At 46.4% G+C, this 23,007-nt stretch overlaps 1 protein-coding gene across 4 annotated transcripts; it reads right to left on the bottom strand.

The window, feature by feature from the left end:
- Window positions 1-720: 720 nt before the first annotated feature.
- Window positions 721-22,683, bottom strand: VWA2 (von Willebrand factor A domain containing 2). 4 transcript variants are annotated; one of them, XM_033515610.1, is made up of 14 exons: window positions 22,544-22,683; window positions 17,921-17,979; window positions 17,217-17,291; window positions 15,126-15,259; window positions 13,710-13,819; window positions 10,005-10,199; window positions 9,096-9,226; window positions 8,351-8,483; window positions 7,848-7,903; window positions 6,910-7,017; window positions 5,523-6,104; window positions 4,650-5,201; window positions 1,728-1,856; window positions 721-1,057 (listed from the first exon to the last, which is right to left on the bottom strand). In XM_033515610.1, the coding sequence occupies exons 2-14, from the start codon at window positions 17,967-17,969 to the stop codon at window positions 924-926; spliced, it is 2,388 nt and encodes a 795-aa protein (XP_033371501.1). In that variant the 5' UTR covers window positions 17,970-17,979; window positions 22,544-22,683; the 3' UTR covers window positions 721-923. The 4 variants fall into 4 exon arrangements, with proteins under 4 accessions (XP_033371501.1, XP_033371500.1, XP_033371502.1 ...); XM_033515609.1 differs by lacking the exon at window positions 22,544-22,683 and adding an exon at window positions 20,759-21,080; XM_033515611.1 differs by lacking the exon at window positions 22,544-22,683 and adding an exon at window positions 18,058-19,355.
- Between the last annotated feature and the right edge of the window lie 324 nt (window positions 22,684-23,007).

Here is a 23,007-nt window from a genome sequence, read left to right as displayed (position 1 = left end):
TCCTGTCTCAGTGCCAGCTTTCATCCCTGAGACTGCTTTCAGACCATTCTTCTTTTGACAACAAACCTGCTGAGCAATTTGTGTCTCTCTTTGTCCATCTAATGTTACTATTCAAACACGGGGCCAGGACATCTGGGTGAAGGGATTTTTCTTCTGCTGGGAACAATTGACACTATTCTCACAAGCACTGGCAGTCACAGTTAGTATCTCTGCCTTGGCTCTCTGCAGACCTGGTTGTGCTCTCCTGAGGTGACAGACACCATGGGAAAGTCAGCAAACAACAACCCAACACTGGGAACCATGGGCTTTGGGGGAGCAGTTATGTAAATTTTACAGGTTTGTGGGAAAACTGATCTAATGATGAGGTGAGGCTGATGCTCCAAAGGATGCAGGCATGTGGCCAAACTGTCTTTGGAGACATGAACCATAACAGCCCAGTAAATTCAGAGAAGAAAGTAGCATGAACAACATACGAAACAGAATAAAGTCTTGTAATCAGTTCTTCTTCTGCCTTCCTTCATGTAACAAGCCATTCACTCCAGCACTTGGCTGCAAGTGCATCATCTGTGCTCTATCCCTTCAGCAGGAGCTCCATAATTGCTCAGACTTCTACATATTTTTAGATTAACTCACAGATGTCTCAAAATCTGTTAAATAAAAAAACCAAAACAATCACAACCTTAAGACCTGGATGAGGAAATGCAAAATGCCAGAAAGAAATACTTAAACACAAATATTTACTTCAATTATAAAAGAAAGAGAGTGCTGGGAGGACCAGTTTATGCAATGCAGAAATTGGGAATGGCCTCAACATAGTCCCTGTGCTGGAGCAACTCCATCACTGCCAAGGGCAGTGCTGACAGTGCCTGTGAGTGTCAGAAAGTGTTCCTGGATGGAGAACTGGAGCACTCAGCACATCTGTGTCAATGCCTCTGATCCATTTGCCTTTTGCTGTGCTGGAGGGCTCTGGAGAAGTGCTGCAAACCCCTTGGACTCCACTGCCCATGGGAACGTGGAGGAAGGGCTGGAGATCTCGGAGAATCACCCCGGAGAGCTCCTGTGGCAGAAGAGAAGCACAGATGTGGGAGGAGGGTTTTAGGACCCCCAGGGATAAGGTCACAGGCAGTCCACAACAGCCAAACAAGCATTCCCTTAGCCTTAGCTGACAGATGTTAGAGGCCATAGGCTGTAAGTCAGAATTCCTGGGCTCAGGTAAAAAGCAAAATATTTGGCATGGGGAAAACCCACTTAAATAGAGAACTTCATGTTCTCTATGGGCACAGAGCCACCTATGGGGAGCCAGAGATTCCCCTCCTCCTGGCCATTGTTCCCCTGCTGAAGAGAAGGAAGGCGATGGGGAGGCTTTTACACCATGGACAGCGTTGAAAGGAATAGCGAGGGGATCTGCTCCAACAGAAACAGCTCCTGCCCATTAAAAGAGTCAAATCTTTCCACCTGGGGAACCTAGGAAAGACTCTTTCTTCCACCAGGGCAGAAGAAAAAGGGGAGCTCCTCACAGTCAGCTCATATAGTGAATGCATAAAAATGCACAGCTTCTTGATAGAAACCTTGGCTCCCCTCAGCAGCCCAAACCTCCCCACTTTCCATAAGATAGAGACCACATCAGCACCAAAACCTGGCCACCAAACAGCTGTCCAAGAGTTACAGCCACTTCTCTGCTTCAGGGAGGGGTGGAGATGTGGGATCAGTTGGGAGGGGCTGCTGACCCTTACTGGTCTCACAGTGGGGCCCTTCCCAGCCGTGGCACTCGCAGCGGTAGCTCCCTGGCCCAAGGATGCACACGCCCTGGTTCATGCAGGGGTTGGGCTTGCACAGGTTCACGGGGCTTCTTGCCTCTGCAACAGACACAAGTGGGAGAGCAGGCTCAGGCACATCTGCTTTATTATGAGCTAAGGCCCACAGCCATCAAGAATGCAGCAAAACAATGGTTTCAAGGGCTAATGGGACTGGAAAAACATATAAATATGGCAGATGTGAGCACCCCCAGACTCCCCATGTGCAGACATGGATAACACATGCCCTGCTCCAAGAAGTTCACAATCCCAAATGCCACAAAGTTGAAACCTCACTTTGCCCCAGAGAGGATAAAAGTTTCCATTAGAGAGGAAAAAGAAGTTGCCAGATGGGGAATGAGGATGGCATGAATGGAAAAGAACAAGGAAAATTTCTGGGCTTCTCTAGGGGGTTTGAGAGAAGCCTGCAAGCACAGCCCAAGTTATTAGTTCTGCTGTTATGAAGTATGTGACAGCTTTCCCAACCCTCTCAACACAACAGAGCCCAGCTGTCAGCAGGGCTGGCAGTGTTCCATGCTGCCTTGCTGCCAATACATTAGGTTAAGTAGCAGCATCCCAGAGGAATTTGCTTCCAGTCTGCTGGCAACACCACCGAGGTGCTGGTGAGGGTGTGAAATTCCTGTACTCAGCAACTACGTGGTGTAGAGCTGCTTGCCTTACTCTTTGCTCCAGGGTAGAAAAATCAGAGAAAATAGAAAAGGGGGAAGAAGAAAGAATACAAATAATATCTGTCAGGGAGCTTTCTACACTTAACAGACACTGTGCTCATTCCCCCTCTGTACATCAAATCTCAATCTACACCTAACTCTGGCAAAATTATAACTGATTTTTTGTTGTTTTGACACTCCTAGACCCGAGACATATCAGTCTTTAGCTCCAGTTGATTTTACAGGGACCCAAGCTGAGTTCAAAAACATTTTTGTCATCACAGGATTTCTGAGATGAGGTCCCGCCTGATAGTGTATTCCCAGGGATGGACACTTGTTTTCATTGGCAATGAAAACTGGATCTCTTGGACACACCACTCATCTTCCAGGTGCTGCTGTTCCCCAAGGAGCTGTTCCATGGTGCTCTGCTCTATAGGTCATGTGTCCACCTCATCCCTCCAGGGATGCTCCACAGCATAACCTTGCAGTCCCTGCTTTGGGGAATCATTCTGCCACAACACCATTTCTCTGAGCTCAAGCCTTGTGTTAACATACCTTAAATAAGGTTCTCACATTTTGATGATCCCAATAACTTGTATTTACATTAATCTGATTCATATATATATATATATATATATAATGCTTGGGAACTTTTCTGCTAAACCCTGGGTCCTTTTTTTTTTTTGACTCTTTTCAGATAAGCCTCAGAACTAACCCATACTCCAGGTATACAGAGGCATGGTCTGTTTCTCAAATACTTTTATAGTGAATCGTAATTTTTTTTAAGTCTTTCCACAGACAATGATTCTGTTATTAAGCCTTGGACTTGGGAGTAGAAGACTGAGTGAAGGGCTTATCTTTACATCGCCCTTGGTCCCAGCCTATCTGGTACAAACTGTGATTTACCTGCACATGAAATGAAAGCAGCAATTCACTCTCAGGAAATGATATGCTATTACCCTGACTCATTGAACCTTGCTGTCTCTTCCCCTTCACCCCTGGCATTTTAGCTAATTTCAAGGCATGGTGCATTTTTTTGGTAATAACACAGCTGAAAGTACCACTGCAACAGAAACACACTGAAAAGCTCCAGGTAGAAACCATCTGCAGAGCCTGCCAGGAGGGAGGCTCATCACCCCAAAGAGATGATGCTGTAGCTCTTTCTAAGCCTGAAGGAGACATAGGCATGCCCAGAGATGAAAAGGACCTCTGTGCTGAAGCTCAAACACATTTCTTTTGATCTTATAAACATGTTAAAACATGACAAAAGCAAACAGGTAGACATTAAACTTAGGCTATTTTGAACAAGAAAATAAGGCATGGTATTTTAACTAGGAACACTTTCATCACCGCTGTCTGAAAACTAGGGCTGCTGTCCCCTTGGAAAAGCTGATTTACAGACAAGACACAAGTGTTTCAAACTTAGTATTAGAGTCATATTTTTCCCCAGCTGAGGACTGACACTCATGACTCAAAGTTTTGTAGAAACTTTATCTTTTCTTTCAACCCCAAACATGACTTTTACACAAATATTCGAGAATTCTTCCCTTCCACTTTGAAGATGAGGATTTGGTCCTACAAATAAGATTAATCACAATTTGTCTGAAGGCCTAGTTTAACAATCTGAAGGCTTCAAAATGGACAGATTCTGATTTTAAGATTAAATACAGCGCAACACAAAATCTCAAAAGCCTATGTGATAATTTCAGTAGTGGGATATTAAGGACGAATAGGAGTGATGAGGTTGCAAACACCTGGTCACAAACCTTTTGAACAAGAGCTGAGACCTCACTCAGGGACCAGCACAAAAAAGGGGCCAATTAAGCTCCCCTCCCTCAGCAACACTGAAGGGGTGCAGTAACACACAGCAAATTCTACAGATTTAAAACAACATCAGAAAAAGAGCAAACTTATTTTACTGTCAGAGAAAGTAGAACCTAGATCTAGCAGGGCTGGAAAGAGCCAGTCACACTATGCCCACTCTCACCCACTGGACTGAATCTTAGGGAAGTTGGTTACTAATTCCTCCAGGATTTTTCTGGACAGTCATCAGATCTCTCTGTCATAGCTTCCCCATCAGTAAAATGCAAAAGATAGTACCAAGTTCAGTCAGTAAAACATCTGAAAACCTACAATAGCAGCAGCTGGTGACACTGGCATAGGGAGTGATGACTGGAGGCTCTCCTACCTTCACAGATCCTTTCAATGATAAGGTCTTGGTAATACTGCAGGTTCTCATAGGAGGAGATGTGGACCAGGTAGGTGGGAGACCCAGCAACTCTCAGCAGCGTGTCCCTCTCTGTGTCCCCAATGACGACCACGAACACCAAGATGCCATTGTGCCTCAGCTGCTGGGCCTGGGCAGCTGCATCCTGCATGCCACCTCCGTTGGTGAGCAGCACCACCACCTTGTTGACACCAGGTCTTGCTCCCTTCTGCACGGTCATTACATCGCTGTAAACATGCAGCAAGGCACTACCAGCAGAGGCTGAGTCCCCAAGGAAAGGCATCTGGTCAATGGCCTGGAGAACAGCAGAGGTGCTTGTGTGGGTGTCCAAAGCAAACACAGTGTGAGCTGTGCTGCCATAGATCACCAGGGCAATTTGGGTGACATCCCGGTTGATGACAAAGTGCAAACAGCTGCTCCTGACAAAGCGCCTCAGACGCAGAAAGTTCTCCAGGCCAACTCCAGATGAGGCATCCACAGCAAATGCCAAATCAAGAGACTGAGCCTGGCAGCCTGTGGAAAGGAGCACAAACATGGTATCTCTCAGAATATCTATCTACTCCTTTATGACTGAAAAACAGCAGTGAGAGGAAATCATGGGCGAAGTCCAACACTGCTGATCACCGATCGTGAGGGGTGATCTATGTCTCTTTCACACCCATAGGTTGAGAACCATCACAAAAATCACTATGGAAGGTTAGTCCCTGGATCTGTGACTGGCAAACAAAAACAAGGACATTCGTCCTTCTGCCCTTCCCTCCTCCCTGTTGGAAGTCAGGATACCTCTGCATGGTTTGGTAAACGTGTCCCACAATGCCCACACCACAATATTACCTTCAGGATTGCCCACACTGCAGATTTTTCTCTGCAGCTCTGGCATCCTGTTGAACAGGTCCTGAGGGTCCAAGTAGACAATGGTCTGCTGTGGATTGCCAGTCACCGTGGTCAACTCTGCCCTCATGAAGCTGCTGCCTATGCCAATCAAGAAGAGATTTTGGTCCTTTGCATACTTAGCAGCTTCTTCCACTGAATCCTGAGACTTGGAGTCAGTAAGCAGCACAACCACATGTGGGAGATCATCCTGCACATCTGCAAAGACTGGGGTACTCCTAAAACCGTGCTGTGCAATGTACTGCAGGGCTCTTCCTGTCAGGGTTCTTCCTCCACTGAAATTCAAGGCATCAATACTCTTCATGAGACTAAACGTGTCCTTGTGTTGGCTCAGCTCAATGGGTATCTTGACATCATCATCGTACTGGGCCACCCCCACGCTCATTGGTGAGTCCTGGCCCACCACGGCTTGGAGGAATCTCTTGAGGAAGGCCTTGAAGCGCAGGAACCCTTCCAGTGTGACCCCTGCTGAGCTGTCCACCAGGAAAAGGAGATCCACACTGCACTCCAGGCTCAGCTTCGCTGCTGGAAAGGGAGAAGGCAATTAGTCATTTGCAGGGCAACCCCAGCAGGGGGCTGCTGGAAGCCTTGTGGAGAGGGGACACTGTCTCCTGTAACCCAAACATTTTGCCATTCATATCATCAGCTGGAAGACAAATGAGCCAGGAGCAGGCTTTGTTTTGGCTGGATGCCATATAAGCCTTTAGAGACAAGAAATATTGATGGGAATTCATGAACTTTTGGATGGCAAACTTCAAATCAGAAATTATAACTCCACTCTCTTAGTGCTGTGGGCAAAAAACTCTGAACGACACAATCACATACTGGAGAAAGGAGAGAGTCCAAGCACCAGACCCTCACCTATGACACCCTGAGACACTTTGAGTCAGAACCTTGGTTCTGGGCAAAGTAAGTACAAGGTGCTTTGTAATGATCAGGAGTTTTTGGCTTTTTACACTGAAGCCCCAAAAACAGGAGCTCCTGTTCCACCCATGTGTGCAGGGAGGGCACCAACAGGCACATCCATGTCTCTCAGTGATTGTGTTCTCCTGAACCCATGGCATCTGCATTCAGACACAAGGGCAGCCATGCCAGAGTGAGACTGTCAATACTGCTGCTCTTCATACCCCCACGGTGTCTGAACAGCAGGACCCAGTCCCTGGGCCTGACACAGTCATGATCAGCATGAGAGTAAACGCTGCCTGCCTTCTGGAGAAAAGCCCAAAGACAGTGGCCCCAGCCCAGCTGCCCCCAGGGCACCACAAAGGGCACCACAAAGGCAGGACTCAGCCGAGAGGGAAGGAGACAGAGCACACAGGTTCACACCTACCACAGTGGATGTCTCCTCCATACCCCAGCAGGCAGAGGCAGTGGTATCTGTCCAGTCCCTCTGGGACACATGTGCCACCATTCTGGCATGGCTGGGAGTCACAAGGATCTAAACAGGACACAGAAGAGAAAGACAGGTGGTCAGCAGGGAGCCTGCCTCTCCCCATCCTCTGCCAGCATGGGCGTTACTTTTAGTGGAAACAGGGTCACAGCTCTGTCCCTCTTGCTACAGAGTTTGAACCATGTGTACCCTCACCTCCATGGCAATTTCCATTTGGGATGGCTCTCCAGCAGGCTGTGACAAGAAAGCAAACCAGACTCTAACTTCATTTGATTTGGAACAATGTCAGTGACACCATATTTATATAAACAGAGAAGTGCTAAAGGTCCTGCATCCCTGACAGATTTTCAGCAGCAATGAAGGGGTCTGGGTCTGCTGCCTGGACAGTGTTGTACTAATAAAGAAAATAAAGCCACTGTCACCTGAACTTGCAAAAAGGACTGAAGGACCACAGCTATTTCAACAGCCACAAAAACAGGCTGGTGATCAGCACATGTCAGGCTCCCCACTAACCTGATGCTGCTTATGGTACCAAGTGTGTGACTGGAGGCATCACTGCATGCTCCCCTGGCTGGAGAACAGTGACTCCCTGCAGACACTGGGGAGCAGTGCAGGACTCTGCCCCCAGGACATGAACAGATGAGGATCCACTGGCTCCTCAACCAGAGAAGAAATTACTAGGAGACATTTTAATTCAAAATAACTCTGGTCATAGATACCCATGGGAAACAAAAAATGGATTAAGTATCTACTGATCACGGTCTCTAACTCAGAACAAAATTTTTGCGAAGTGAAAGCAAACCCCTTTATTTTTGTTCTTCTTTAGTTATTACCCTTCCTACTTCACAAATTAAAGTTTTGGAAAAGCAAAATCTCACCTGGACATACAGTTCGGAAGCATCTGGATGGGTGTTTTATCAAGACTCGCTTCCACCTGAAACAGGAAGAATAAGACCTGTCATTAATTTAAATATTAACAAAGTACCTTCAAGGCGGACCTTACTGTGTTTTCAATGGAACAAATTTTCCTTCAAAAACATAGGTTTTCAAAACAAGTATTTAAAAAAGAAGTCCATTCTAAATGAGAGGTAAAAGGAAATGCGTAATTTCATCAAGTCCAGTCTTTTGTTTTTTTAATTCAGCTGTAATCTTTACATTTTAAGATTATGGATATATTTTTAAAACTCAAAAAATTATTTTGTTTGCTTGCTTCTCAGCCAATGATCAGAGCAGAGACTCTGGCTAGGACTAGAGATTGTTTGCATCAGTCTTCTGAGGGACCTTCATCCCAGTAAAGAGTCAAGGTCAGATAAAAGCTTCATTACTGTATTTGTTATCTCTCAGCCCCACTCATTTTTAGAGGTATGGGTGCCCATCTTACCTGATGAAAGGGCACAGTGAAGCCTGTACAGCATTGGGCTGCTTTGAGCCTCTCCAACACACGTAGCTGCCAGCCAGCTCTTTCACAGTCTCCAGGGTCCTGCGCTCACAAGGGTAGGACTCAACTTTGCAATCTGTAGCAAAGCAAAAGGCAAACTATCATCAATTGCCTGAAAATACAAAGGCTGTAAAAGCAGACAACTATTTTCAACTACCTGACAAAGCAGAGCTTCCAAGAGCCTCTGTGAGACCACAGAGAAGAAGCTTCCTGTTGAAAAGATCACCAGCCTTTCTGGGGACCTAAATATTCATTCAGCTCCTTTGCTTTGCTACAAACTTCACACTGCTGAGTTCATGGTTAAATGACAGCTTTTGTGCCCCTTTGGCGCCTTTATCATTCATGTGTTTGGTTTTCTGCTACCTCTGGACCACTCTAGTTCTATCCTTTCTAACTCCTGCAAGCCCTTAACACACAGCCAAGTCCATTAGAAAATTTAACATAACTGTGTTTATCCCTCTATCCCCTGTCATGTGAGCAAAAACCAATATTCCCATTTTCAGAGGTGAATCAGGATGCAGAAAGAATTTGGATTCTGCACCTTGGAGGTATCTGGAGAGAATGCCATCCAGTTTGGGCACCAGAAGCAGGTTACCTCAAAGTGTAACACCTGCTAATTCCCCTGTATGCTTCCGGACACTGTCTTAGCCAAGCTAAAAGCACATGGAGGTGGGGCCAGCAGGATCACCTGGAGCAGTGGCAGTGCAGACAGGGTCACTCAAGGTGCTGTACAGGCCATTGGCAGCATCATCAGCATCTCCAGCAAAGAGCAGGTGCCGCTCAGGGGGCTCACTGGCCAGCACGTGCAGCTCCTCCCACCTGCCGAGCAAGGCACGGGTTAGCTGCTCAGTCTTCCCCACAAAGAATTAAAGGTCAAAACCAACCCTGTGCAACAAATAGAGAGTTGATGAAAAACCACCACACTCTTCAGTTTCCAAGATCCTGAAGTGTTTAGTCTCAGGCAGCAGCATAGCTCTACTGAGTGGAAAAGTTTCCTTCATCAACTCTGGTGCTCCTTCTACATCAGCCACCAAGTCAGTGTTTCTCTCATGCCTGTATTACCCTGCAAATTCCTTTTTGTGTGGTTTAAGTATGGTATTCCCCAAATTGGTGCTCTCACTGAAACCAGGCCCACACTTGCTTCCCCTCTCACCTCCAGCTGGAAACACAAAAGTCAAAGATCATGGATTGAAGTAAGAATAATTTACTGGGAACAGAAATGAGATGAGAAATCGAGCACAATAAAAATATTAATAACAAAAGGTGTAAGACAAAAATCATTTTACTTAGAAAGCCCATCTCAATACTGACTGTTTCCACACTTTCTCCCCTCCTTGGAAGCGAAGAATGCGCTTCCTCTCTGAAGGGAGAAAGTCCTTTTCCCCCACCCCTGACAATGATAAAGTGGTATGGATTATCTCCTAGATATACCCACAGCAACAGAAAAAAAAAAAAAGATAACAACCCTCCTCTGGCAAAAACAAGGACACCTTTTCTCTTTCCAAAACTCATACCTAGTCTGAGATCACCCCTCACTCACCAGGACTGGCCACTTGGCTAGCTGGGTGTCTACTTCCCACTCTGGAGAGTTTCCTACCTTGGAAACTTGATTCCCACTGCAAAAACTGTGATATGTCTCTCCTTCACCTGCATTGCAGGCATTGCAGTGCTGCCCTGGGACTTTCCATCCGAAATGATGATCAGGACTTCAGGGACACTTGCATTTCTGCCACCAGGGAAACCCTTGTGAAGAATGTACTTCAGAGCCCGACCGATCTCTGTGCTCCCACCTCTAGAAAGCAGGGAGATATAATCAGAAAAGAAAAAAATCAAAATTCCTCCCCTGCTACTGAACTTACTATTTGGCTTTCAAATTTTTACCCTCTGGCAATGGGAAATGTAGCCTATTTCTGCTTGTTGCCATGTAACATATCCACAAGGATGTCAAATCCTGTCATTCTTGTCATCTTCCTACCCACTGTTCCCATCTATTCACCCTTATGTCCCTCCTCTCCAACCCAGAGTGGTCTCCAAGAGACTTCTAACATACAGCAGAGTGTTTCTGCAATTGGTGCAGTAACCAGAACTCTTGGATATTTGAATTTTATTTTCTTCAACAAATGTCTCTACAGCTTCTCTTTTTCCATCTGAAAACTGTGGTCATTTTGGCTGTTGAAGGGAGAGCTGGGCCCTCCCGTCCCCAGCAGAAACCAGTAGCTACAAGGAAGGGTCCCAAGCAGCCCTGAGCAGGAGCTGTCCCTAGAAGAAGCCAGAAGCCACCATGATCTCTCTGACTGGGATAAATGCATCACAGAAGAGCTGTCCCATGGCAATGTCGGCAGCTACAGAGAAGTTTCTGACTGGGAAGAAGGCACGGAGCAAGACCTTTCCCAAGGACAAGTCGATAGCTCCCACAGTATCTCTGACTGGGAAGAATACAGTGAGCATGAGCTGCTCCACAGAGATGTAGGTAGCTGCTAAGAAGTGTCTGATTGGGAAGAGTCCATTGGCCAAGAACTTTCTGAAGTGGAAGACTCCACTGGCCAGGAGGTGTCCAAAGTGAATGACAAGAGACCCTCTGAAGTCCAGCTGAGAAAATGACAGTGACCAGGACCTTGCTCAGTATAGCTGGGAACAGAGCATCGCTCCCAGGCCTTTGCCGGGGGAGGAGGATGAGTGGGATGAAGTGAATGTCCTTGAGCTCTGTGAGTAAGACGGAGAGCAAGGACTGGGAGGTGCCACAGGAGACGAGCTCCCCATGCCTGTCCCTCACGAGGCTGGGGTTGAGTGCAGGGTATCTGAGCCGTGCCCCCAAGTGCAGCTCCGTGCCTCGCCTCATCATCTGGAAGCCCCGGCCCCAGAGGACGTGTGGCTTCTCCCACCTTTGAGGAGCAGGTGACAGCAGCAGGGACACAGAGGCCAATGTCAGCCCTGCTCAGCTGCCCCAGCCCCTCAGCTCCCCAGCCGGGAGCCCAGGCCCTCAGCCAGCAGCGGCACCGCCACAAGGAACGTCCCTCCCGCCTCAGGCGGGGGCTGCGCGGCCTGTTCCGCTGGCCCTGCCGGTTCCGCTGGCCCTGCCCGTTCCGCTGGCCCTGCCCGTTCCCGGGGCCCTGCCCGTTCCCGGGGCCCTGCCCGTTCCCGGGGCCCTGCCCGACACCACAGCCCGAGGACTTGGGCCTGCTGCTGGAGCCAGCCCGGGCCCTGCAGATGTGTCCTGAGGGAGCCACAGGGCTGCCTTTGCCTGGACATGGCCCTGCAGCCCGAGCTATCCCCATCTGCTGTGGAGCATCCCAAGCTGGTCTCCCCGAGAGCCAATATTACCCGTGTGGTATTACCCCAAACCACACACTGACACAAACACACCTCATTTGCTGTCTGAGCATCTGTCCTTCTCCCTAGCACCTGATAGCTGATTTGCTTGTTCTAGAAAAGCATTTCATCATGCTCAGGTTCACCGTTTTGCATCTTTCCTCTGATTTTCACAGAAATTTCTTTCATTTTGTACTTGCTAGGCTTCTTTGCTTTGAACTACTTCTTCCCCTGCACTCCATCATTTCCAAGCATACTCAGTGACCATGTGTTCATAGCAAGACCAAATTTGCCTTTTTCTGATCAGATGTCTCTGAGATGTTTCAGTGGATAATGCTTTGCAAGAGGAAAAATACACTGTGCACAGTGAGTGTGGTGACTAAACCTTGATGAACTCAGTGCACTGTGCCCATGTGAGCCCTGAGGATTTGAAAAAGTTAATAAAAGAGCTCATTAAACTCAATTGCTTTTTAATTTGCATTTGGAGCTTCACTGGGTTTTGACACAGTGGAAGTGTGTTTGAGGCATTATTCCAATGAGGATTTTCTGAAGTACAAGAAGATCTGGACTTTACCTGCTGTCTTTCTTCAGGGACAGAATTGAATTTCTCTCCTGTAACCAGCTGCTGACTAATATGAAAGAAATTCATATGAAATTTAGCTTGAAATTATCACCGAGTATGGCTGGAACTGGCCAACAAATTCCAAAGCTATTTGGACAGAATTCACAGAGAGAGACCAGCAGTCTCCAAATAAATCACAAAAGCTTTACTTTAGTCTGGTGCTGCCTCCTTCCAAGTGCTGTCAGCTCTGGGCTGAAGTCAGGAAATGCCTCACTGGCCAAAGGCTCATCAGAAGCACATCAAGGAACCTCTCAACCAAGATGTCAAACACCCATTTTCTTTCAGAAGCCAAATGGAACCCATCCATAACTATTTTATTGACTTCAAGATGTCAGCTTTTCATTTAAACTAGATGAAATAGCCAGGCAAAAAGTCGTTATTTCTGTTTGATCTGTCAGCATCCCTCTGTTGTCATCAAGGAGATGCACTGCCAGACAGCAAATGCTGCTTCACTTTCTCTGCTCTCACAGACTTTTAACAACAACCAGAGAGGGGGAACATGTCTTGTTTTCTGTAAGCTTTTCTTGTAACAGTACACAAGAGGTTTTCTTGATTTGTTAAACTCATCAAAAGAAATACAACAAAATCCAGGCAGCTGATCTTGCTTAAAAAATGCAAAATTGATCACATTTGCTTGCAATATGTACAACATCCCGAGAGCAGATATCCATGGGAAAGGCTGATCTAACCCTTATGCAGATCAGTTCAAAGAGTGGACATCCACAGGCCTTACCAGTACCTCATCTATCATCAAAACAAGTGTTCTTTTGGGGTAATTGTCAGATCCTTAGTAGATCCAAATGTATTTTTCCGAGATGGAAAGTTTGGATTTTGAGATGCTCTAAGGACAGCTCTTTGGACTTCTGGCTCCATTTCCTGGGGTCATGGGAAGACATCCAATTCTTAGCATTCAGGAAGAAAAAAGGTTTCCGTCTGAAAATCTCATCCTCTTGAATTCAGCAAGCACATGTAGATATCTACAGACCAGCAGTTTGTCACTAACTCACGGGACAAAGGAAATTGTAACCACCAAAAAATGAAGCAGCACACTGTGCTGCCTTAGCTCAGGCCACGAGGAAACATGTTTGCTTTTCCACAGAGGATGTAACCCACTGACTGGCTGAAATAGACAGAAAGGCCTGGAAAACTCTCTATTTACTACATTATAATATGACACTGAAAACTTTGTCCCTTATCAACTTTCACTAAGACAGACCAGGTTTCATGTTCTTAGTGGATTGTGGATCATGGACCATATCATCACACTGGTGTAAGCCCAGCAGAAGCAGAGATTTCTAAACCTCAAAAACCCTCTTATTCCAGAGATTATCCATAGCCCAGAAAAAGAGAAGAGCTGAAAAATAAGCTGACCTGAACACAGTCCTCTTGATTCTGTCTTTCACTTCTTGTTTGGTTAGATAGGAATCCAGTGGGAATTCAAGGTGGGGAGTTGAGCTAAACTGTAACATTCCCACACGGACCTAAAGGAAAAGGTTATGAAAGGTATCTGTTCAAGTTTTACTCTTTTGATCAATTTACAAACTTGGGAAGACTAAACTGTATAGAGGCAAAGTGTATTTCAGAGCCACAGGCATTCTGAATGAACTTAAAAATAGAGCAGAAACTCCAGTATTATCTAGACAGACTATAAACAAGGGAAAAAGGTTTATCTGGAAACAAGGGGAGCCTCTGCTGCAGTTAGAGGCAGTTCAGGATCTATATTTACCCACTCAGAGCAGCTCACAGCCTCGGGGGCTGTAAGTTTATAAATAACACCTTCTACACCAACCCATTTATACACAGTGCAAGCAACCTTTCCATCACTAAGAGCAGCTCTCTCTGGCACCGAGCACATCAGGAAACCCAAGTCAATACTTTTTCCAATAGTTCCTGTAAAACCATTTTTTCTAGTTGAGAATGGAAATAGTCTAAATGGCCTGTACTGGGCAATACATCCAGAATACTTCACTGAAGTCTTACAAGTAGTATTATGGAATGTGACAATTTCAGAGGTGAAGAGACTGCTAATTTTCAGTCCAGTCTATGTGAGGATTAAGTGAAAGACTAGCAGAAAGATTGTATTTAAAAAATAAAACAAAACACATCACCAAATCTGCAAATATTAAATATTCACTGACATAACCTTCACAAAGACCTGACATTTATTTGGAAAGGCTCTGGCATGAAATTAAGCCCAGCAACAGTCGCAGCCCACCCCAAGGCCCTCAGCTGGGGTAGTGTTGTGGCACTGATGCACATCTGGAACTGCAGCCAAACTGGTTTGAAATCCCCTCAGATGAACCAGGATGTGCCAGTCAGGCCCAGAGGTGCCTCAAGGCTGACTCCAGGGGTCAAGACCTGAGACTACAGCAGTACAGCACCCATCTCCTTCTGGGGGAAGCAGATTAAGCAGACTGTATCATTTACAACCATGGTTAACTTTTCAGAGATTAATTCTGCAGCTTTCCAAGGAAAAGCAAGAGAAAGATCCAACTAATCTGTGAGCTTCCAAGACAAAATTAAATCAGTAAAAAAACCCAAAATCATAATTTTTAACCTGAAGGATTGTGTCTTTTTTCAAGTTCAAAAGGAACTGCTTAAAAACTGAAGAATCAAGAAGCATCCTCCAATCCCACTGCTTCACAAACTGCATCTTTCTGGATAAATACTCTGCCCCCATGGCAGCTGTTGGGTGGAATTTTGCAGTTTCACTCAGCACTTTACCACTGGCCTTCAGACACGCTGCCAAGCTGTTTGAAAATTAGAGGAGATATTCCTGACACTCACTCTGTCTGGATGGATGTCCAAGGCATCACAGAGCTTTCCTGCAAAGTGCTTGGACCTTTCAAAGGTTCCTCTGCCAATGCTGTAGGAGCCATCCAGGAGGAAGAGGACATCCAATGAGGCAGAGCACTGCATCACTAGGAGAAAAAAAATATGTACACTGTGGAACTGCACTTTGTTAGCCCTGCTCTCTGGAAGCAGGCAGCCAAGAGCTGAAAATCCAGACAAATTGCAGAGGATGGACTGGGGCAGCCCAGTGTTCCCATCCCACAGCCCACATGCACCCCTGCTCTGGCCTGCAGCAGCTCCAGCTCAGCTCTCAGTCTGCCAGACTCACCTTGGAGTTGAGAGCCCCAGCCTGGTGCCGGTGACAGCGCGGGAGCAGACTTGGATGAAGCATCACCAAATACAGGGAGAGTACACACAGGGAGGTGTGAGCAGCAGGGAAAGGGAGCCCTGCCCAATGGGACCTGCAGGCTCTCCCAGCCCACGGCACAGATGTAAATCCAGAAGGCATTTGCAAAGTCTACCAAGTCCCACAGAGCCCAGTGGGTTTCATCTGCAGCACATTTTTCAAAACAGGTTCTTATTTTCCTAAACACAAATTCGCTGAACAGCTCCCAGACACTGACAGAAACACTTTTCATTAAAATCAGCCTTTTATCTCCTCTTCAGAGATGTGTCTTTGTATCACCCCTGCCTGCATGAACATGCCTGCTCCCAGGTATAAGTTTCTGAGGTGCTTTTGCTGCAGTGGAAGCCCACAATTTCACTGACATAAATAAATATATAAATACATAAATAAATAAATAGATAGATAAATAAATAAGTGGCAGACTGCAGACTATGAAGAGTCATTTTCAAAGTGTTTAAAGGGAAATATTTAAGTCTCCTCTGCAGCATTTGCCTGAATCAACTTCAAGGGAAAAAGAATCCATGAGTTCAATAGAGATCAAGCACACCAACCCCTTAAGAGATGTTCTGGCCAGTCACGTTACTCTACCCCCATTATTATAATCTTTTTCTTATCACTACTTTTTCCAAATCATTCCTGCTAGCCAAAACCTGAATTTATAATTAGGGTTTTCTAATACCAGATTATAGGGATTGAAAGTTGTGAGGCATTCCCTTCTGGGTCACGGGCTCTCCTAACGGGGCACCCAGCCTTGCCCTGGGGCACAGTGTTGAGGACAGGCTGGAGCACAGCCTCTCTGCCAGCACTGTCCTGGCTTGTCAGCCTTGCCCTTGGAACTGGAACAGGGCTGATATCCCTGCCTAAGCATGCACAGAGAAAACTGCAGAGCCCCCAAATTGGGCTCAGCATGGAGAAACTCTCCTCAGGTGGCTCTGCAGGTGAGGGGTGCAATGCAGTTCTTCAGCAGGGATTTGTAAGCATCATGTCTGCAGCCCACCAAGGGATTCCTTGGGATGTGCAGCAGGGAGAAGCCCCAAACACCCGTCCTCGGGATGGGAAGTCTGAGCTGAGCACATGGTGCTACAGGATACAACTGCAGGGCATGCCTGGCAATGGAATAAATGCAATCTATCCCTTGACAGACAACAGGAAAAAAATGGCTATCAGAAGAGAATTCACAGCAGTTTATCAGTAACTGACTGCAAGTACGAGGGAGCTGCAGGTGAACATGTACTGGCCAGCCAGAGCCCCATCACCTCTGCTCCCAGGAACCTGACTGTGCCAGCTCTACAGCCTGAAAAAACTACCCTAGTGGGAGGTCTGATCAAGTCTGTAATTAAACACAGCTCTTTAAATCAGGATTGCTTGGAGCAGGCTCTGAAGGCACTGATGGAAACATCATCCAGTTGGCAAATAGCTGGTTTGGGAAAACCAGAGAAGATCAGGTCCCAGGAGAGTTAAACCAATGAGGAAGAAAGACAGGCTAGGGTGGAGGCAGCCACAGTGCTGTGATTGCCAGAGCATTGCTGAGGACTTTATGGACTGAAGAGGGGCTAATAAATGTAAATAATTACAGTGACAAAAAACTTATAAAAACCCAAAACAAAACACACCGAAACAACCAAAGAAAGAGGGAATTCAGTAATAGAAAAAAAACATGCTTCATAAATCAATCTTACACTGGCCAGCAGCTGAGATCTTGCCAATCATCTCCTGGCCAACGTGGATTTGTTGTATACCCAACACCAGCAAAGCTGCGGGATCAAACAGATAATCATCCATGAACAAGACATACAGGATTTAACCTATAACAGCAAAAATGCTGGTATAGGTTTCACAGTTGCAAAAAATAATTTGGTTACACAGCAGTGTATCTATGTCAGGAAATTCCTTCTAGTAGAGAGAGACACAGAGAGCATGAAGAATGACAAGGACATGACTCCAGCACACAGGACAGTCTCTCTGCTCACTGCATGCAGGGACACAGTACAAAAATGAGAGTGAGGCCAGCCTTAGGCTTCTGAGATTACAGCCATAAACACTGGGTAGATTTATGCACGTTTAGTATCATAACATCAGCTTTTCCCACATCAGTTAGACACTTTTACATACAGATCAGTCACATGTTCAAATTCTCAGAAAAGCTGTTTCCTTTTATTAGGAATTATTTATTATTTTTAAATTAAAATTATTAAAATTATTTATAATTTTATTAGGGTATTATTTTCTCCCCTTTTGTGTGAAACTGTTTCAGAAGTTTATCCCTAAACCTCCAGGAGAGGCACTGACTTGGCCCTCATTCCTGAGTGAAAAACTCCAGCTGGAGATAGGGAAGCATCCAAGAAAAAAAAACACTGATGCAAAATGGCAGCTTTAAACATACCTTGGGAAAGCAGGAAAATGCAGATGGACTCAAATGACAAGAGGTTCATGGTGACAAATCTGGAGGGGAAAAAAAAAGCAAAAAGAAACAAAAGAGGAGATGAATAGAAGTCCAGTTCCTAAAGCAAATTTCTTTACCTGCAGCTGATATCTTCTTCCTGGGTGTCTCAGGTGATGAGCTCAGAAACATTTGTCTGAGCGGCAAAAGTAACTCCTGCCCTGGGGAGAAGGGTAGGGAACAAATAGAAGGAAAAACCATGAAAATGAGGAAACAATAGAAAAGAAAAAATAACAAATCTCTCAACATACTCCTGTCCTTTCCCATCACATCTGGAGAGAGCAGCCCTACCTCCTCTCCTCTTTCTCCTGTGCACCTCCCTTTTGCAGCTGAGTCCCACCAGGGCCCCATGTGCCAGAGCCGAGCGGAGCTGCTCCGGGTCCCTAACAACACTCAACCCCAGGCTCTTTCACACCTTATGTTTTACAAGGACTGGCTTTCTGGGGAGATGTTTTTATGCATAACTGTCCAGCAAACTCAATTTTCTGCTCATTTTTCCTTTGAAATCAGAGAGGCTGCCATCACATCATAGGTAGATTTCAGTGACACTTTCAAGCATGCCCAGATTTAGACCAAATGTATCTGTTAGAGATCTTGGCTTTCTATTTCAAACATGCGTATTTATTTTTTCTCCAGATTAAAAGCACTCACTAGACCACATTCCTGATGTGTCTCTGCCCCTGTCATTGCAAAAGCAGATTTTCTTTATGTAGTTCAAGACAAGTAAGTGTATTCCTTGATAATCAGCTCTATTCATTGTTTTTTCCAGAAAGCAGGGGAGGATTTTTCTCAGGAAAGACTTGTCTCTGTAGTAAACGATGTATCACTCACATCAGACAAGGTAAGATACCTAAAAGCAGGCTGTGCTCAGTAACCTGCACAGGTACAAAATGAAGAGGATTAAGGAATCCCCTCTGGGATCACCCCCACTAGGGATTACAGACAGAATAACACTGTCTTGCAGTACCAGGCACATCAAGCATCACTCTTCAGCACATCCTCCCACCACACTGCCCCTGCCAAATGAGCAGATCCCAGGCTTACCAAAGTAAGGGGAGATCAACACAACATGTGAATTCATTGGGGAAGCCCCAGTGTGTGCCCCTCAGGAGCTTTAAGCCCTGAAAGTACCACAGAGGAAAGAAAGGTCATTCTCCTGCCATGCCTCAAGGACATTGTTCCCAGGAGCTGTTTCCAGAGTGCCCATCACCCACAGCCAGACAGGCCCCTGCTTGCAGTCAGAGGGGACAGGTGTTGTGGGATTTCACATTGTTTTCATACAAAACATTGACAGGTCAAAATGATTCTACAACTTGGTTTTATCTTGGGTTTAAATCAACTGATCTGCAGGATGAATGCTTTGCCTTTTAGCCCAGCCAGACTCTCAGCAACAGGAATTGAAAGAAAGCTTCATCACCTGCTGCTCATCAGCATTAGCCCAGGATTAGCAGCAGCAACCTTAGCAGCTTTGCTGGGTGGTGAGTGAAGGACATTTTCATTTTATCTTCTCAGCCATTAAGATAGGGAATTTTAATAATGTCTACCTCAAAAATATTTTCTAAAAACCACACTAAGTTAAAACTGCTATTTTTGTACCTAGATTCTCACTTGGACACATGAATATGACAACTTACTCAAAGCTAAGAGTTGTAACCATGTGTACTGTGTTTGGAGGAGTGAGACCAGAGATGGGAAAGAGAGGTAAAGGGGAGAAAAGCTCCTCCTGACAAGTACCTTCCTAACATGTCTTTCAGCATTGCAAAGTATCACTCACTTTAATAGGGGAGAGAGCAGGAAAGATTACACTGCAAACTCATGAAAACATATTCTCAACAAGCCAAAGCAACCTCCTGTCACTGCTGAGGAATGGCCCCAGCTTGCTGAAAGGAGCTCACTGCTACGTGCTCATCTGCTGTTCAGATGGAAGGAGGGAGAGAGGAGATCAATCTTCCTGCCTCCTTTTTCAGTCTCTCTCATAATTGCTTCCCATAAGTAAATTCTACTTTTTTCTTCTTGCCAAGGCTTGGAGGCAGTGGGCAACTTCTGTTAGGAGCCACACACATCCCCCCTGCCCAGCCACAGGCACTGCTTGGGGGCAGCTCCCAGTGGGATCTGAAACTGACAACGGGGAAATGTTTAACTTCTCCTTAAAACAAACATCACAAATTTCAGTCTAAAAGTTTTGACAATGTTTTTCTCCAATGCATAAGCAGGATTATATTTCCAGAAGATGCTCTAAAAAATCAGTTTATTTATTCTCCCCCACCCAGTTCTGCAGCAAGGGAGTTTTGAGAAGCTTTTTCCCCCCAGTGCAATAAAGGCTTCTATACATAGACTTGATCTTGCAGCATTGCTGACATGGGGTACTGACAAAATCAACATGCTGCAGATCAGATCCTGTATGACCCATGAGTTACAGAATAAAAGACACTTTTCTGACCTGAGATATTTTAAACTTCTTGTGTAGTTTGTCCTGACAGAAGTGCTTATGCTACTGCCTTTGCCTGTGGCTAGAGCAGCAGGAGTGTCTCCATGAATGTGTCACTTTCCAAATCTTTTGCCACATGCAAACCCACCCAATGGAGCTGGAGCCTGTCTCAGCATCACGAGCACTTGATGCTTGCAGCAGTGGGCAGGCAGTGTAGATGCTGGGAATAAATGTTTTATGGAGTGGTTGAGAAATGATCTACAGGAATTTGGTGTCTTAGGACAAACAACAGCATAAGAAAATAAACAAGCAAACAATATAATTATATTAAGGTTATAAAAGCATACACATACCTTTGTCACATACTGTACTGAGAATTCATTCAAGGCTAGGGGTTCTGGAGCAATTACTGTAATTGGTTTTGTCACCCTTCCCCTGACCTGTGTGAATCTGGGCAGAGAATCTCCAGCTGGGTGTCTGGCGTGACCTGCTCTGCTTTGCATCAGCCAGAAACATCCACACCTGAGGTGGATCAATTCTGGTCTACCTATGGCAGGATCAGGTGTGAACGGTTCCCTAACAATGGAGTGGGAGAGCTGTCAGCTTCACTGATTCCCTACAGCAGAGGCTGAAAGAGGAGAGGAAAAATCCTGTTTTAACATCTCTGGCATTCACAGTAGCTCTCATAATATGATATGTGCTGAGATCATCTCATACCTACCCCCTGTATTAAAAAACTAACCCCAGCTGCTTACCTTAACTTCCTGAAGCATCTCTGTGACCCCAAAGGACAAGCCACAGCCTGGGAATTATCTCCACGGTGTCACTCCCACAAACAGGTACAAGCTGTTACCTGCATGCATTTTCAGGACAGTGGTCTGTGGACCTTTCCTAAGGAGACTTCCTAGAGGTCCTACTTGAGAAAGAATGGATCTTCCACGTAAGTTTTTGTTTTGTTTGTTTTGGGTTTTTTTTTTTTCTTTTTAAGAGCTGTGATAGGGTCAAGAGAGATCTACTTTCTAAGCCATTTCATCTACTTCTTCCTCTCAGAATCTTTCTGGAAGACCCAGATATCTTTAAGAGCGCACACTGAAGATGACATGGTTGGTACCCCAACACACAGAAGATGAGGAGTGGGTCAGAACACACACAGCCTGTCCAGAACAGCCCTTGCTGAATAAAGGGGGAAAATCCGGTTGTGTGGACAATTTATCTGACAGTGATACCCCACCTTTACTATGCAAAATAAACAAAAAGGCTGCTCTCATTTCTTTCATAAAATATCCAGACACAGTGCAGGTAAAATCCCAGGCCCTTCAGTCCTTCCTTGATTATCAAGTCTTGATCAAGTTGTTATTGTGTCTTTTACAGAAAGATTTCTACAGCCATGAGACACAACCTGTTGAAAAGCCTGCCCTGGCAGGCTCAGCACTTTCTCCTGGCCGCACCCCAAGAGTGCTAGAAATAAAGTAATTAAAGCACTAGAGCACGGGCTAAGTTTGGTTTCCTGGGTGGTAGTTTTGTTGTTTTATTTTTTATTTTCCTAACGCAGCATGGTACTATTTATTTATTAGATTGAAGAGATTCACGCCGTGCTTCGGCCAAGCTTCGGCAATCCCCACATTGAGCTCGGGGATCCCTGCGGGGGGACCAGAGGCTCCTCCGGACCCGGGCCAGGACCTCGGCTGCCGGACCGGCCTTTGGGATGCCTCCTGCCCCCTCCTCCTGCCTCGGGCTGCACAAGGGCTCTGAGCCGGCTGCAGCATCCCCCGCTGGGAACCAGCCCCAGCCCTCTCCGGGAAGGGGGTCCCGGGCTCCACCGCCTCCCCGGGCAGGCTCTCCCGGGCTCCACCGCCTTCCCCCGGGCTCCACCGCCTCCCCGGGCAGGCTCTCCCGGGCTCCATCGCCTTCCCCCGGGCTCCACCGCCTCCCCGGGCAGGCTCTCCCGGGCTCCACCGCCTGCCCGTCCTGCTCCGCGCCGGGGAGCTGCCCTCGAACCCCGCTGCACACCCGGCTGTGCTGGGCGAGCGAACCCCCAGCATCTCTGAGCCCCACACGGCCCCTGCCCTGCCAGCCGGAGGTTTAGGGTGTTCTCAGTTAAAAAGGGTGGGAAGAAAGCTCTCCGAGCCGCACTTTACCTTTTCTCGGCAGACTCTGCACGGTCCCTGTGCACCTGCGGGGGTTGTGAGCAGCCTTGTCCCCACTCGGATGAACACACCCTGTTCAACTGTGACAGCCTCCCCTCCACAACTACCACAGCCTGAACCTATACTACGAGCTGGGGGGTGGGGAAACAACCCCAGGAACACCCACATTGCTGGAGGTTACATTTAGGACTCCTCCACTCCTCCAATAGACTCCATACAGCCAAAAATGTCAGCAGCCCTGGAGCAGAGCCAGCAGGCCCCGCAGCAGCACCGAGTACAGACACACATTCACTGCCTCAAAGCAGCCTCAAGTAGCTTCATGCAGGATTCAATTTTCTTCCAGGATGTTTTTCCACAGAAAACTATTATTGATCTGTGAGGAGTACCATATTCACACCTACCACACCTGGAGGAATGATGTAAGGGGCCTGTTCTAAAAATCATGCTATTATTAT

The sequence above is a fragment of the Parus major genome, chromosome 6 (genome assembly GCF_001522545.3).
Source record: "Parus major isolate Abel chromosome 6, Parus_major1.1, whole genome shotgun sequence".
Classification (NCBI taxonomy): domain Eukaryota; kingdom Metazoa; phylum Chordata; class Aves; order Passeriformes; family Paridae; genus Parus; species Parus major.
The sequence above is the reverse complement of the archived record's forward strand: the minus strand, read 5'-3'. Positions and strand labels throughout refer to the sequence as shown.

Coding starts and splice junctions, on each gene's coding strand:
- VWA2 (XM_033515610.1), bottom strand. CDS start 17,969: ATGAACCTCTTGTCATTTGAGTCCATCTGCATTTTCCTGCTTTCCCAA. Junction 7,018..7,847: donor CTTCCGAACTGTATGTCCAG/GTGAGATTTTGC, acceptor TGTCCTGTTTAG/ATCCTTGTGACTCCCAGCCA. Junction 5,202..5,522: donor CAGTGTGGGCAATCCTGAAG/GTAATATTGTGG, acceptor TCCTTTCCACAG/GCTGCCAGGCTCAGTCTCTT.